Raw genomic sequence first — 17596 nt, forward strand, 5'->3', positions numbered from 1 at the left:
TTTAAATAGTTTTTTTTTGTATTATTGTCGTTTTATTTGCTGTACACCGCCCTGAGTCTTTGGAGAAGGGCGGTATAAAAATGTGAATAATAAATAAATAAATAAATAAATAAATAAATAAATAAATAAATAAATAAATGTAGTAGTTAAGATAGTGGCTTAGATATTGGAAGAATGGGAGTTCTAGTCATCTGTTAGGCAGAGTTATAAGACAGTTTATAACTCTGGACCACAAACCCACTTAGTTTTACAATGGTTAAGTCTTAATCTACAGCCATTCAAAGGTTAAGTTTGAGCCTGTACTTTCTCAACCATACTCTAAAAGCATGTAGACACCAAGCAGAATCTCAGAAGCCTCACTTGGTTGGCCAAGAGTTGAGCGATGTAAATAATATCTACATATTGTTTAAACCTGATCACATGCCATTATATGCCTTCTCGTCAAATATAAATGTTGGATTAGTCCACCCAGTAATAAATATACTTAGAAGTATATTGCTAGAAAAAAATTATAACAGTAAAGTAATAAGTGAGAAAAGGTCATGGGAATTTGAGAGGATAGCTGGGAGGCTTTACTATACTGTATAAATAAGACAATGTTCAGATGTGTGATCCTCAACACGCAGAATTCCCACACAACATAGTGATTGCTAAGTTATGGGAATAGAAACTTACATAACTGGAAGTTGCTATGGTTGGGAAACATTATATTAAATTATGTCTGTAACAAGAAGGTCATCTAAAATGAACTGAAATGCTCTAAATCATGACTGTAGTCTGAAGGTTCCAGCTGGCATATGAAAGAAATTCAAGGAAATCTCAACAAGTATCTCTGGCAGTTTATAACACATTCAAAATGACACACAGAATAAACATAATGGGAGCTATAGATAGGAATGAAAAAGAAATTACTTTTGGCTGGAGAGAAAATCAGAAGTGAGATATTTTACACAATAATATTTCATTAAAATTTTTGATAAGTAAATGATTATTTGCATTCATTTGTCACTATTGATTGAATAGCACATGTGGATCCCTTGGTAGTTCAAGATGTAATTTATTTGAATAAGGCCATGTTTAATATTATATTTCCTTTCAGAAATTAAAAAACAGCAACAAATGCAATAGCCCTTTCACCAGTCAATAGCTTATTATAATGACAAGACACGAGAAACTAGATTCTTTGATTTTGAATGGTTCTATATCATTAAAAAAGGAAATTACAGCAACACACATATGATTTGAGACAAAACTCTTCTTAAATTTATTATTGCATTTTATGTAGTGAATCAATGTAAAGTGATCTTTAATTTTCTTCTTTTCATAAATAAACTTGGACAATCCAACCTAACTGAAGGAAATGCAACAATTTTTTTTTCCAGAAATGGTAAAAACCAATGACAATGGCAGTATGCCACCAATGATACCAACTGACTGATTAATTGCAAACACTGCAGTGATATTATTTTTTTTAAAAAAAAATTACTCCTCTAGATTTGGATTCAATTATATAAAAATATTTTTACTAATTTTTAAAAACTGGAATTCAGATCTATATTGCAGAACATAAGGATTCATTTTAATATGGAATAATAAAAATAAGAAATCCTTAAGCATCAACTTCAACTACATAATACATCAGCAGATTCTATGTACTTATAATGGGTATCTGGTTGAGTAAAATGTATATTTGTTTCTATGATTTGTCATCACCATTTCCTAAAAATAAACCCTCTACTTTATATACATTTATGAATTATTCAAATTACCTGGACAGTGTATTTCTGTATTTCATCCAAAACAAACTCTACCTCTTTGGAAGTTGTTAGTGAAGCAAGAATCCCATTTAAGCCATAACAATAAAGTCTGGCATTGTCATAGTTTTCACGACTAGAGTTTATACGAAGGCAAGCATCTCCAACATGATTCCATCCTTCTCCACATAAGTGAGCTAGTAAAAAATTGCACAAGATTAAAAGTAATTGTAATTTTTTTAAAAAATCCATTTTGAACAGCAAAAGAAATCACCTTTCAAAATACTTACTAAACATCTACTAAACAAAGAAAGTGATCAAAATTACTATGAAAAATTACAGTTTCAGAAGATAAAATAAAACAATACTTAGAAAAACTGGAATTACCTAAAATACTTGAAGCAGTGAAAGCTATGTTAGATGAACATACTGTATACCAATGATGGAATTAACAGAAGCAATTAAAAGACAAAAGAATGGTAAAACACTGGGTCCAGATGGTCTACTAGCAGAACTCTATAAAGACCTACAAAATATTCTAAGTATACCAATGCTGGAAGTGTTCAATTAAGACTGATATCCTTTTTGAATGCTGACTATAAAATATATGCCTCAATAATAGCAGAAAGATTTAAAAAGTTCTTAAATCAATTTATACATGCAGATCAAAAGGAATTTTTACCTAAGAGACAAATTAATGACAATATGAGAATAATTTTAAATACACTGGAATACTATGAAGCACATCCAAGGAAGCAAATGGCGTTGATTTTTCTAGATGCACAGAAAGCATTTGATAACATGAGCTGGCAATTTATGATAGCACAATTAAAAGATATGGATTTTGGGGAGAGATTTATTAACATGATTAAGGTGATATATTATAAGCAAACAGCAAAGGTGATGGTAAATGGAGATATGACAGAGAAGGTTAATATTAAAAAAGGTACAAGACAAGGATGCCCCTTGTCTCCACTGTTATTCATATTGATACTGGAAGTATTAAACAGAAATATTAGACAAGATATAGAGATAAAAGGTATGGAAATAAAAAAAAGAAAAATATAAACTACAGGCATTTGCAGATGATTTAGTCTTCATTCTGGAAGATCAACAAGAATCAGGGCTTAAATTCATAAAAAAAGCGTAAGATGGCGAAGTGGCAGGATTGAAAATAAATAAAGAGAAAACTAAGATATTAGTTAAAAATCTTACAGACATGCAGAAAAAAGAGAATAGATATACAGTTTACTAAGAAAGTAAAATACTTAGGGATTCACCTGACAGCAACATGTGTAACTATTAAGGACGATAATTATTATAAACTGATACAATAAATTAAAGCAGATTTGGAGAAAAATCTGCAATTATCATTGATAGGAAGAATATCTACAATAAAAATGAATATATTACCGAGACTACTACACCTATTTCAAACAATTACTATAAAATTGGAAAAAAAATACTTTGAGAACTCAATGAAGTAATATTAAGATATATCTGGCAAGGGAAAAAAGCAAGAATAATAACCTAGGATAAAGTTCACATGGCCTACAAATTTAAACTCAATCATAATAACATTACATCCTTTAATCATTTTTTAATCAGTCTCAACCTTCTGTCCTACTCTTTTATCCTACCTTTCAGTTATCTTGGAGAAAACAAAACTGAATAGATTAGTTTTTCTGCATCTACTTTGTATTCTATTTTACAGTCTATTACATTTTTCTCACTTTTTTATTTTGAACAAAAATAAAGTCTTTTTTGAGGTTATTAGTAAGTGTATTAATATAGTGACTACAGAAAAACTATAATAATAACACATAAAATGAGTTAGGATCGCCAGAAAGTAAGGTGATTAATAAGGATTTTAGTCAAAAAAGCTACCTATACTCCATACATATATAATCTTTAGAAAACATAGTTAACAGGTGTTTTGGAACTTATTGAAGTGTTATACAGAAAAATGTAGTTACATTTGAATCAAATATAATGAAACTTTGATTTAATGGAATCCCATTTATTTCATTTCAGATGCAAGAGACAAATATTTGTCTAGATATGCAAAAGCAGGACCTACGTTCATTGCATTCAAAGCATCACATAAAGAAGCAAGCACACAAAAACGTTATGATGACCTTACTGGGGAAAATTTACATCATTTACATTGATAAACAAATACATAATTTCTGCTATGACTAAATCACACCACACACACACACACACACACACACACACACGGTTCATTGTTGTTATTATTGTACTGATTAATATCAGAGTTATCTTTGTAAAATTGGAATTAATCTGAATTCCTGATATGACTGTCCCATTCTTTTTTAATAGCAGGATTATGTGTTATTAAATATTACATTATTAAAATATTATTTTGAAATAGTTGTTTTTCTTTTTACCTGGTAAAGCTTGACATTCTTGTTGTCGCTGATCCCACTGGCAATTGAGGTTTAGTGAACAGCTTTTGCAACTAGTCAACTTATTACATATCTGTTCGTTTCTTACATGACATTTGGTGTAGTTCTTCACTGACTAAAACATAAACACATATACAAATTTTGTTAATTTTCAGAATGAAGGAAAAATAATAAAAAGTCGCAAGGAAACTTAGTGATTGACTTCAGGCTGCTCACTCTTCCTCAGCCCTAGAAAGCAGGCAATGGCAAACCACTTCTGAAAAAATTGTCAAGAAAACTGCAGAGACTTGTTCAGGCAGTTATCAGATGTCAAAAACTGACTTGAGCCATGAGAATGCATGTCTGTGCAGATACACACACACTGAGCAAAAAATTAACAATAACATCAACAACAATAATAAGCAGCTAGTGCCAAGAAAAGCAGGAGTTATTATTTAGGTTCTGATCTTTATCTGTACACTTATCCATATGTGTCTTCATCCAAATTTCAACAGAATATCTAAAACACCCACATAGCCATAATTCATTTTATTTATTCATCAAATTTTAAAATAACTACAGATAGCTTGAACAAGGTTAAAAATGGTGTATTTCTTTACTTTTCTACATATGCTGGACAATGTAGGGAGTAACAGCAAACTCAGACCAACTTCAGCACAGTCCTTTCTGTCACATACATAAAATTCAAATTGTGGTTCTCTATCAAAAAGGCATTCATATTAAGTGGATCTAATGATATAGTTCATTTTAGTCTTTTCAGTAAGTGTTAAATTTCAGCTCATAGAAGTTAATAATAGTGAAGCTTGTGAGATTGTATGCAAAACTCCCTTGTAGGTTTTAGAAGCAACCCAGAAAACTCACTTTCCCAAGATTGGCCCAGTCTTGGCTTCTGCTAGACAAATGGTATCACAAGACTTCCCTTTGGACTACTGACATTTCTGGGTAACGAAATGAACTTTTCCCAACATAGTCAGAAGGAGAAGAACGATCAAGGTTTTAACTTCAAATTTGGAAGAATAAAAACCTTCATAAAGAGCAACTAGAAGAACAAAAAATTGTCTGCTGACAGACATCTTGAACTCAGTAAATTAAAAATTTCTGGACAAGAGAAGAAGATATCTCAAAGCAGAAGAAATAGATATTAATTTCAGATCAGTTATGGAAGGCATAAAAATTATGGGCCTTGATACAAAAGAGAGAAACATGCTAGTGGTGGGAAGATAGAAAAAGTAGAATTTAACCTGGAGCTGTGGAAAAAGCCGTGGGAAAAGAAGAAATAGCTAAGAAATAAGGAAATAAAACATAATGGTTTAAAATAAAAGATTAAAAATATTCGTGAGAAATCTGGGTAAAAAAGGACAAAGGGAAAGGCTTTTATTCCTAGGAGAAGTGAATTGGATGAGAAATGAGAATTCCAAGCAAAAACAAGAAGTCCAGTTGCCCTTTGATACATACAAACAGCAAATATGCTATCTGTTAAAATTAATTGGAATTGGTGATTAAAGCAGTTGTAATGTCCAATTTTACCTAGTATACTGGAACATCATTTCCATTTATAAATTAATGGATACATTTGTTTCATGTTAAAGCCTCTATATTAGAAGGGAAACATAAGTGAGAATTGCAAGAACAGAAAAAATAAGATGCATAGGATCTGAGAAAGAGTTAAAGGGAAATGAGTAAGCTCAGGGCAAAAAAAATGATTATAGACACAGAAAAGAAATAAGGTAGAAACATAAAAAAAATTTCACTGGCTATAACATCTGTACAAAAAGAAGGAAAGGGATGTGAAGTACCTGTGAAAAAAAAATTGTCATTGTTGCAGTCTTGATAAGAGTAGACTAACCATTTCTCTTTCCCTTCTAATTGAAAATATAATTTTCAAATTTAAGAAATAGAATTTATGCTATTCTAAGCAATTACTAAACCAAGTAGCATTTTGCTGTAGATTACAAAAAGAAAGTATCTGTTATTAAGATCAATCTAGAAATAGCCTACAAAGTTGGCTAACAAGGTAATTTCAAACATGAAAAGACAACAGCACATAAGTATATGTTGCAAAGCAATACAAAATTCATATGCAAAATATGCACAGATTAATTCTAGTAACTTTTTTATACTTTTTACATTTAAGTTGGTTCAGTCAGTATACATTATTGACAATCCTTCCTTCTATGTACATTATAATGATTTTTAAATTGCAACTAAGATCCATCTGCTCTTTTAATAACAGTTCTACCTAATATTCTTTGTTAACACACCATTATCACAATGTCAAATTTCTGAAGTTTTTAGCGGTTCCTGAGAATGAATCCATATGATAGCAAACAGTGTTTGGTAAAAGTAATAGGAGGAGAGAGTTCATAATTTTTTTTCTTTTTTGTAGATAAAATTTTCTGATTGTAGAAAATCCAAAGTTTTTTAAAAAACATTTAAAAGATTTTTTTTTAAAATGAAAAATCCTTTCTCCTAATCCGTATATAAAAGTATTGCTTTTATATTCAGGGTATGAATTACTTTCTGGATATGTCTTGGTAGTCTAGTATAAATGCAAATTCAATAAGTAATTCTTGTGTATACTAAGATTGCAGTAGAATTAAAATAATAAATTCAAAATTGATATATCAGATTGACAGGTTTAGGATGCGTATATTAATTCATGCAAAGAAAGAATAGTGAGGATGAATTGTATTTTCTTCTGAGAAAGGCTTTATTTTATATTTGTATTTAACTGCTAATCACCTTAATCTATATTGAACATAGGGAGCTAAAATAGCTATCTAGAATAGAATAGAATAGAATTTTATTGGCCAAGTGTGATTGGACACACAAGGAATTTGTCTTGGTGCATATGCTCTCAGTGTACATAAAAGAAAAGATCTAGGAACTATCAAGGAAATTGACACCAGCATCTGTGTTTCATTCCCAACAGTATTGTTCATTTCTGGAATGGCACTGAAGACAAAGTGAGCCATAGCTGAAGCCGCTTTGTAACTCTAGAATTACTTCACTGAAGTTCGTAATATGTAGTAGCAACTGATGAAGTTTGAAACAATATGTTTTTCCATTCCTTCATAGTCTCTATTGCCTTCCTGTTTTCTATGAGTTATCAAAAGTAATTGTTGGTAGTTTATTGCATTCATTAGTTAATTCCCTTAAGCTCTAGATGTATATACAATGGCTCAACTTGATTATAGTACTTCGTAGTTTCTCTTGTTCATTCCAGTTTTCAAGATATTTTAAGCATTCCCCTGCTTCTTATTAATCCTACAAATGACATTTCTTCCTTCCTGGATTTCTATGAATGCCTGGATACTTATTAACAGTTAGATTGTAACAATTCTAAGATACTTACATAACCATTCTCTCTAACAAAAGGAGCAGTACTTTTTTCTCACATTTCCCCTTCCATCAAGCTATGATTTCCTGAATCTTGGGCAAGGTTTCTATTTAGAAAGGCCATGGCTCTTATACAGATTACCATGAAAGACTCTTATGCATTATTTTCTTCTTTATTGGATCTATTTTCTTTTCTTTTTACTATCCCGTAATCCTTTTATCGAAGTGGAGGCGGGATGACTGAATGGAACTGAGTGTTTACTAGCCGGATGCCCTTCCTGATGCCTACATGGAGTTCGCAGAAGATGTTTTCTTTTTGCACTTTGACAGAGAAACATCTGTTGCTGCCTAGGATTGAACACCATCATAATCTATTCTAATTCTAAGTGGTCACGAATTCTAAATTGGTTTAGTTAAGCAGGGTTAAAAAAAGATATATTGTTATTACTGGCAGTACTTAATAGACTTTTGCTGAAACCTGTACTGAAATGACATTATTGGTTGTAAAGTGAAAGAGGGGAAAAGTTACTAAATTTGTATATACTTGTGATAAAGGTTAGAGATAACCTCTTTATTTTTGTTTCTTTTTCTTTATTAAATTATTTTTTCTTTCTGTTGTTTTTTTCTTTTGCTTTGCCCTTTTTACTTTTTCTACTCTTTTAATTTGTATTAATTTTTACTATGAGATTTATAATCTTTAATAAATTTATTTTTTTAAAAAATAGTAGATGATTTTAACAGCTAATGTTTCTCTTTTTCTCTCTCAAGCTCCATAAACCTGCAGGTCTAGTTTTAGTATTTTATCCAAATTGGAAAGCTATATTTATCAAGCTTATATTTATCAAGCTAAAATGACAGGACTTTCAGAAAAACTATGGTGGCATCTTCAAAGATATGCCTTTATATACTTAATCCCAACACTGATACAAATATATGCTGTGATATTTATATGATAATATAGTCACATAGTTTCATCTTTGCCTTTCCATTCTGTCTGTGGATAGGTGATAAGGCAGAGCTGATAAGGCTTCAATATTTAACTGTAGCATCTCAAAAGAAAAGGAGGCATACGGGTTAATCTGAAAACAGTGAACACCTTCAATTATTCTTCTCTTCTCAGTTCTGGGTTCACTAAAAGGAGGAGATTGCCACCCCAACTTCATTTTTTGCATTAGCAAAATACGATGCTGTTGAATCGCTTCACACAGTGCTCCTGGCTACTGGCTTTCTGCTTTCTACAGTTCTGCCTTCTACAAAAGCGAAATGGAAATTGCAACTTCACTGAAAATTATCTGCAGAAGAAATTCAATACTATATATTTCTTATTAGGGAATTAGTAATTTCACTTATTACATGTGTTATAAATAAGTGATGAAGGAAGGATCTCATTGTTATACCACAGTTTCCCAGTTGTACTACAACAGATAAAGAGGGCTTACGGATCTCATGCATGATTAGACCAGTGAAAATCTTCCTCTAAGTATAGTTGAAAAGTATCTCATGTAAACTGCAGATGTTTTGCTATTTGGAGTTGTGAAATGGTTTCCAGATAAGGCCTTTAATTGGTGAGGTTATTTTCATCAACATTTAGTCACAGCTGTTCTCAGAAGTTTAATGAAGCTAACTTCAAAGATATACATGGTGTAAGATTAAGAATTAGATAATAATTTATGCTCCAACGGAAACAATAAAAGAATAACTTGCAAAGATTGTATTTACATATTTGATCATTATATCCAGAGATAATTCAATACTGCAGAGGAATCCAGCAGTTCCATAACAAGATATAATGTCCCTTGAAGTTACCAAATATGATCCTGTAGAATTACTCAAGGAAAGGAAATAGTTCTATTGAAAAATGACAAAGTACACACAAGAAGTTTTTCTAAGCTGAAATGACATGTGTTACCTTGTAATGCAGTGTTTATCAGGAATCCATACGTTTATTTTAGGATACACTGTAAATCAGGCTATCACAACTATAATTTATTTCAACATTACACATTATGTGAGTGAGAAACTGACTTTTATAAATGTGTGCAGTATTCAGATCTCAACCAGGCAAAGGTACTTCAGATCTGACATGGGCACCTTCTGTCATCTGCTCCTTAAAGAAGCTGTGCCTTTCCTGTGTCCACATGGTACCTGTATGGATTCAGGAAAATATGTGTTTGAGTTAAGGAGATAGCAACATATATTTAAGTAGTAACCAGTAGAAAAGAAGATGCCCATGCAGAATCCAAAGGACCTTTACTTTTTCAAATTGAAACACTGTATATCTTTAGTAATGGTTCTTACCTTGTAACTAAGATATGAGCCCAGATAACTGGTAACAGACTTTTGTTAAAAAAGCACCAATTTCATCTAGTTTCGTAATGTAAATATTTTTATTATTACTGAAAAGGGTAACTGTGAATTATGACAATGCTTATGAAAAACAAAGTACCTGCGTTACCTATTTTCCACTTAAATTTCAAGGATATTTTCTTCTGAAAATCATTAATATGATTTTCTTCATATTCCTAACAGAAGGGAGGGAGGGAGGGAATATATATGTACAGTTTCTACTAATTTGCAGTAACTATAACTCTTCTGAAACCCTTCTTTAACCTGTGGAACCAGAGAAATACTTGTCCAAGAAGAATCAATCAATGTCAATAAAAGCATAGAAGATGTCCATATAACTGGTTGGAATTTCTATGTTTAGAATTATAAGAATGAGAATCAAAGAAAATATGAAAATATTAGTTTGCAGAGGCAAACTAAATTTGCAAGAAATCTGGTTGTACCATATTCTGTGTGAATGTGATAGATGGTAAGCTCTAGCACATTTACATTTCAACTATGTTTTCTGCATTTTAGCATTCATGAGCAGTTTGAAATTTCAGCTTCATTGCTTTCTCAATAAAGATAATAGATGATATGGGAAAATTCTAAACTATAATTTCTGTTTGTTATCCAGCTGTCCTTGCCTAACAGGCCTTAAATGATATATAATATAATATTCTTGGTCTTTTTCTTTCTTCATTTCTTATCTAGATTGTTTACCTTCTCTATTCTAAGCATCACATATGAAAAATCACACAACCTGCTATTTGGAAGTTGTTTTTTTTTAAGTATTTGTATAAATGCAGTTTTTCCAATATTTGTGTGTTTTTAAAGATAAATAGTTATCATACCCATAAATGGTTTCATCGACTCAGAGAAATATCCACAGTATTCTTATATATTTCTGAGACTTTGCCTTATCACAAGTAATTTTATTTTTCTGTCAAAAGCACTACTGTATGCCACCGATAACACATAAGTAAAGTCCATCACTGTTGATAAGAATCTTCATGTTTTTCCCCCTAAGGGAACATATATCAGGGTGGTAAGAAGTGTCTGAGGAAGGAAGGTTTAAGTATACTCTCCTATTAAATTCAGGAAAGTAAACAGCATGAAAATCATCTTAAACACAATGTTATATGCCTCTAAAATATGAAAAATGTCATATCAAAACAAAAGACAATAATATTAATAGGAGCAAGCACTGCTTAGAGAATATACACTATTATTGTAAAGTCAGTCCTGATTACTGTATTTAATAATCAGTCTATTAACCTGAACAAAATATGCATCTCCAAAATGTATTAATTAAGATACTATTATTTATCTTCAAAATTAAATATACAGACTCTTAAAACTCTAGAGTTATATTAAATTATACCTTAAATTCAATACCTAATATATTTCAGATATTCAATTTAAAACATAATCAAAGTCTGGTCTCTGCTTGAACATTCCCTTCAAGGGAGAAGTCACGATCTCTTAAACAAGATAGTTCCATTATCAAATACTGCTCAAATACTCCAAATTGTTCCTGATATAACTTTGCAATTTATCTTCATGAATCTTTCTATTTATTAATGTGTTCATTTATACTAACAGTGGGACAGTTGAAGGCCCGTCAGATAATGCTGAACCAATTTGTAATAGCCTAAGTCTGCATGGAGAACAGTGAGAAAACTTAGGAGATACAGACCAGCAACATCAAGAAGAACGTCCAATTCATATCTAACTACTTCTACATTGCAGGCAAAAAACTATTTCTTTGAAGTTTTATACATTTCTTCAGAATAAGACCAACTGTACTCTGTAGGGACAAATGAAAAGGTAGGATAGAAATACTGAAAGAAAAAACAATTCAGGAGCAAATTTGGAGGTGGGGGTAGAAAGATATGATTATGGCCCAAACGCTGTACCAAAAAAAAAAAAAAAAAAGGAAAATATCAGGAAACAGCTGATGAGACCAGGTTAATTATATAAAGCATTCACTATGTTGAAATACAAAAAGGATTAGTTTAAAAAATGGAAAGAGGACCCTATAGCACAAACAGTACATCAAGAAATAATCTGAATCTGTAAAAATGGGAAGGCTAAGACTCTGAATGAGCTGAGGCATGCAAGAATGCTAAAAACAACTCTAAATTTTTCTTGAGGTTTCAGAGAACAGGAAATTCAGGAAATGAAAGATTTTCTGTTTGGAAAATATGCAAGATGGGTGCACAACAAATTGCTAAACTGCTTAATTTATACTTTGTTTTTTATCTGTTTGCAAAAGAAAATTATAAGCTGTCCCATAGGGCATAGAAAAAAAAGTCAGGTCAAAATAGATAAGGAAATGTTGAGACAATAACTAGCTGCTTTGAATGAATTCAAATCTCTGGATGAAATACATTTGAGGGTAGGAACTGTAAGATGTGATATCAAAATCACTGACTTTAATCTTTGAAAACTGCTGAAATATAAGGAAAGTACCAGAAAATTGCAAAACAGTTCCAACCTTTATTTTTTAAAAGGAAAATGTTGATCCAGGAAGCTACAGATCAATTAGTTTGGAGAAATCCTGGAAAAGATAACAATCAATGGATTTGCAAGCACTTAAAAACAAAAAAAGATGATTACCATCAACTAGCATGGATTGCACCAGAAAAATCTTACTTTAAGTGTATGACAAAATAACTAGACAACTCTCAGCTTTTAGATTTAGATCCATTAGTAGACCAAGGGAATGTTTTGGATGTAGTGTACCTAGACTTTGACAACAGGGTGCTTCTGAATAAAGTAAAACAATGTAAGATGGATGGAGTATCGTATGGATTTGCAGTTGGTTGAACAACTGTATCCAATACATAGTCCTTAATGGATCTAAATCTAAAAGCTGAGAGTTGTCAGCATTGTACTTCAGGGTTCTATTCGAAGCTCAACAACGTTTTTTATAAATGACAAATAAGGAAATTTTAAAAATGTTCATCGAAATCTGAAATATATTTGCAAATGATACAATTTAGAGAGATGATAATACAACTTGGAGACAAAGCAATTCAGTAGTGAGGAATTTAGGATTCTAAATTCTAAAGTATGACACATCAGATGTTCGGCTACAAGATGGAAGCTACTTGGCTCAGCGATAGTACTTTTGTGAAAAATATTGGTGTCTTGATAGGCCACATATTAGGTGCCAACTAGCATTGTGTAAGTTGGTAAAAAGAGCCAATGAAATCTTGGATTACATTAGCAGAGATATCATGTCAAAAATAGAAGCAATTGTTACTTGTCAGACTGTATTTGCAATATTGTCTCTCTTTTTGGTTTCCACAATACAAAATGGGTTGGATTACCTTAGAAAGGCTAGTGGTGTCCCACTTGAAAACCATCATGGATCCGCTGTTACACCACTTAAAATTTGCATACCGAGCAAATAGAACAACAGATGATGCTGTTAATATGGCTCTGCACTACATCCGACAACATCTTGAATTTTCAAAGACTTACACAAGGGTTCTATTTATAGACTTTAGTTCAGCATTCAATACAATCATTCCAGAAACTCTTCTAACTAAGCTAAACCACCTACAGGTACCTGAACAGACTTGTAAGTGGATCACAAGCTTCCTAACACACAAGAAGCAGCAGGTGAAGCTAAGCAGAATCATATCAGATACCTGTACAATTAGCACAGGAGTCCCCCAAAGGCTGTGTGCTCTCTTCACTTCTCTTCTCTCTGTATACCAATGACTAATGATCCATCTGCTAAACTACTGAAGTTCGTAGATGACACAACAGTGATCGGTCTCATTCGAGACAATGATGAATCCGCATACAGACAGTAGGTTGAACGACTAGCCTTGTGGTGCGACCGGAACAATCTGGAACTGAACACACTCAAAACCATAGAAATGGTGGTAGACTTTAGGAGAAACACTTCCATACTTCCACCTCTTACAATGCTAGACAACATAGTATCAACAGTAGAGACCTTCACATTTCTATATTCTACCATATCGCAAAATCTAAAATGGACAGCTAACATCAAAAATGTCATCAAAAAAGCATAACAAAAAATGTTCTTTCTGCACCAACTCAGAAAACTCAAACTGCCCAAGGAGCTACTGATCCAGTTCTACAGAGGAATTATTGAGTCTGTCATCTGCACCTCTATAACTGTCGGGTTTGGTTCTGCAACCCAACAAGACAGAACACAGGCTTTAGAGGATAATTAGAACTGCAGAAAAAACAATTGCTACCAACCTGCCTTCCATTGAGGACCTGTATACTGCACGAGTCAAAAAGAGGGCTATGAAAATATTTATAGAAACCTCACATCCTGGACATAAATTGTTTCAACTCCTACCCTCAAAACAACGCTATGGAGCATTGCACACCAGAACAACTAGACATAAGAACAGTTTTTTCCCAAACGCCATCAGTCTGCTAAACAAATAATTTCTTCAACACTGTCAAACTATTTACTAAATCTGCACTACTATTAATCTTATTATTGTTCCGATCAATCACTTCCTTTCACTTATGACTGTATGACTGTAACTTTGTTGCTTGTAACCTTATGATATATATTGATAGTGATTGTTTCCTGATTGCTTATTTGTACCCTATGACTATCATTAAGTGTTGTACCTTATGATTCTTGATGAACATACCTCTTCTTTTATGTACACTGAGAGCATATGCACCAAGACAAATTCCTTGTGTGTCCAGGCACACCTGGCCAATAAAAAATAATTTCTAATTCTATTCTATTAGAAGACTTGCAGGGTCCCTTTCAGCCCCACGATTCTATTATTTCATTGGTACTCTTTACCAGTAAATATGCATTAATTTGAGAAACATTTTGAATATTAACAACGAACAATTTTTCCCGATAAACTGAAGTGGTTATGAACTACTATTTTATTCTGATAAATATATTTTGATTATTTGAGATACACAATTTTCTTACCTGCACTAATCTTGTAAATTTGAGCATAGTTTATGAAAAAGAGGAAAACAGCCAAAAGGCCTCCACATGATTATGATTCATACTTCCCAAATGGTTAGATATGAAGAATGCTTCAGAGTATGTTAAGTTATTAAATTAGTTACTTCAAGTTTAAGTGCTCTGTTTTATTGAAAAGGAAAATGGGAAAATAACTACTGTACAAGTTTCATTATTTCTCTTTTCAATTATATTAAATACATTTGCAATTAATGTATGATGTTAATTCAGCATTAGTATGAAACTCTGATTTTAACATGACATTTACATTTGATGGCACCAAAGAGCAAGCTAATGATTACAAAGCAGAACCATTAACAAAACCACAATGTAGTAATCAACACTCACCATACTGCAGTTACTGTTTGCAGAAATGCATTTCTTATCATCACACCATTGACAGCCATTTGTATTAGCAGTACAACTGGCACAGTCTGCATATTTGTAACATCTGTCATCTGCTGCGGCTATCAGACAAATGGAAAGTGTCATAAAACATCAACATGAGAGACTGAGAATGTCATCCTTTTTAATTTGCACATATTTAACTGTTGCTATAAACAATATTTATTGTACTATTAATTGTAAATGCAACTTTTACTGTAAGATTAACATTCTTTAATAAAAAGCAAGTAATGTAAGTTATATTTCATTTAAACTCAGTCATGCATATATTCTACTGGAAACTTTTCTAGTTTTAGGCTTACCAAACAATCATTCCTGGAACAACCTTTTTTAAAAATAAATTTCTATACAATTTATAAGTTTTTGTTGCTTTACTCATCTGAAGTTTTCATTTTTTACTCATTAATTTATCAAAGTATCACAGAAAATTTTAGCTACTATACGCAAAATACATTTTTAAATCTGAAAAATTAAGATCCTGTCTGTTCTATTTTATTTTATATTATATTGGACTATCTGTATGTTCTTAAGCCTATCATTATCCTATTGGGCCTTTTTATCTCATCCTATCTTTGCAACAAATGCATTAGTACATTACACTTATACTACCAAATGCCAATTTAGCAGTCAATGAAGTTCCTAGTTGGATGAAAATTTGATTGTAGAGGTTAAAAGCATCTTATCAGTTTATTTATTTATTTGCTATAGGGTTCACTTAGTATATTAATCCTTAATTTAACATATGGATGGATTTATTCAACACTGGTCTGATGGGTTTCACCATATTAGATGGCTTCATAAACATGGTGTAGAAATACTTCAAAAAGTGGTAAAAGAGTAACTAAAAATCATAGTTTAGAAATCATGGTTGAAGTTTTGCAACATGACATTGAGATAAGAGAACATGACATTGAGGTGAGAGAAAATTTATGAACTTTTAGAATGATCTATAATCTTACAGTATTGTGACATAAGAAAGCTAGTTTGATGTAGCAGTTAAGGCACCAAGCTAGAAACTGAGGAACCATAGGTTCTAATTGCGTGCTAATACAAAACCACCTAATGCCTCTATGAAGAAGGCTCTTCCCTTAGGTCCTGTCATATGTACCACCTCAGGGGACAGGACCTGCAATATTTCTTGCCTCCCCATTCTAGTGGGTCAGGTAGATGTGACCGGCATGGACCGATAACTTGAACTTGCGGTCCATACCATACCAACATTTTTCCATAAGACAGCCATCTTTCATTTTGCATTAGTTATGTGGGCTCACCATTTCTTTACATAGTAAATATCCAGAGGATGAATTCAAGATTGTACTCAACAGTTAAAACTGAATTTTGTAAATTTTGCTTTTACAAAATTCAGTTTTAACTGTCGAGTACAACACTGAATTCTTATGGCATGTGTTTCACTGCAAGTACATAACACTAGACAATGAATGACAGTATGTGGAGCTATTCTTCTATGCAGGCCACAGCATCTGATATTATTACAATCAACTACATCTGTTACGCCATCATTCTGATATATACTGCTACTCAAATACCAAGGAATTTTATGCTCCTTCATAATAGAAGTAAATGTTTTTGATCACATGGTTTTGATAGGCAGAGACTTGCAAATAAGCAACTCTTCCTCAACAAATGACTCTACATAAGTAAATATACAAATTTAATCGCTAAACTTGAAACATCAGTGGATCCATCTGCTTGAAAAGGAAACTGTCGTGATCTGCTTTACTTGTTTTATTAGTTCCTTGTCACAAAAAAATTGACATAACCTTTGCACATCGTTATCAAACAGTGGTACATATTCATTGTTTTTTAAAATGACCAGTCATGATTTCTACTAGATCTTTTTTGCATGGTTTAGCCAAGTTTTCTGCAAGAGTATAAGCTTCACCTGCTTTTGCTGTATGATAAATCACTAGATAGTAAGTTTTAAAGAAACTTTTGTTGTTACACAAATTCTTTTATGGAATTCAGCATATTTTCTTTTGAAACACTTGGGGCTTTCATCTTTCAGATTGGAATGTTTGTTTCCAGATGTCCATGTAATTTTTCTGGATTCATATTATTGCTATTATTGTTATTATTGCTCAAGTTCAACATATCCATTTGATTTAGTTTCTTGACACTCCACATAAAATTGATATAGCACGAAAGTTGATAAAGCTGTCATATTATTTACATTTCTTATTTTAGCTTGAACTTAATTTCTAAGGACTTGTATATTTAAAACAACAGCAACAGTACTGGAATGTTCAATTTTTCTGTTTTCATCTTTTTCTCTACTGCCTGCAACTATACCAGTTTTTAGCCAATGAACTGGAAAAATATTCATAGTATAT

General features: G+C 32.0%; 1 protein-coding gene across 4 annotated transcripts in view; it reads right to left on the reverse strand.

The window, feature by feature from the left end:
- The window catches only part of ATRNL1 (attractin like 1), a 618957-nt gene that overhangs the window by 482297 nt on the left and 119064 nt on the right, over window positions 1-17596 (reverse strand). For 3 of the 4 annotated variants that reach the window (XM_058187058.1, XM_058187059.1, XM_058187060.1), the window contains exons 13-15: window positions 15189-15307; window positions 4166-4298; window positions 1770-1951 (exon numbers count right to left, since the gene is read on the reverse strand). In XM_058187058.1, coding sequence (XP_058043041.1) covers window positions 1770-1951; window positions 4166-4298; window positions 15189-15307 — 434 coding nt within the window. Of the gene's footprint in view, window positions 1-1769; window positions 1952-4165; window positions 4299-9547; window positions 9668-10701; window positions 10873-15188; window positions 15308-17596 lie in introns of those variants that run through there. The other variant, XR_009155605.1, reaches the window with a different exon arrangement.

This window comes from Ahaetulla prasina, chromosome 6, assembly GCF_028640845.1.
Source record: "Ahaetulla prasina isolate Xishuangbanna chromosome 6, ASM2864084v1, whole genome shotgun sequence".
In the NCBI taxonomy this organism is placed as follows: domain Eukaryota; kingdom Metazoa; phylum Chordata; class Lepidosauria; order Squamata; family Colubridae; genus Ahaetulla; species Ahaetulla prasina.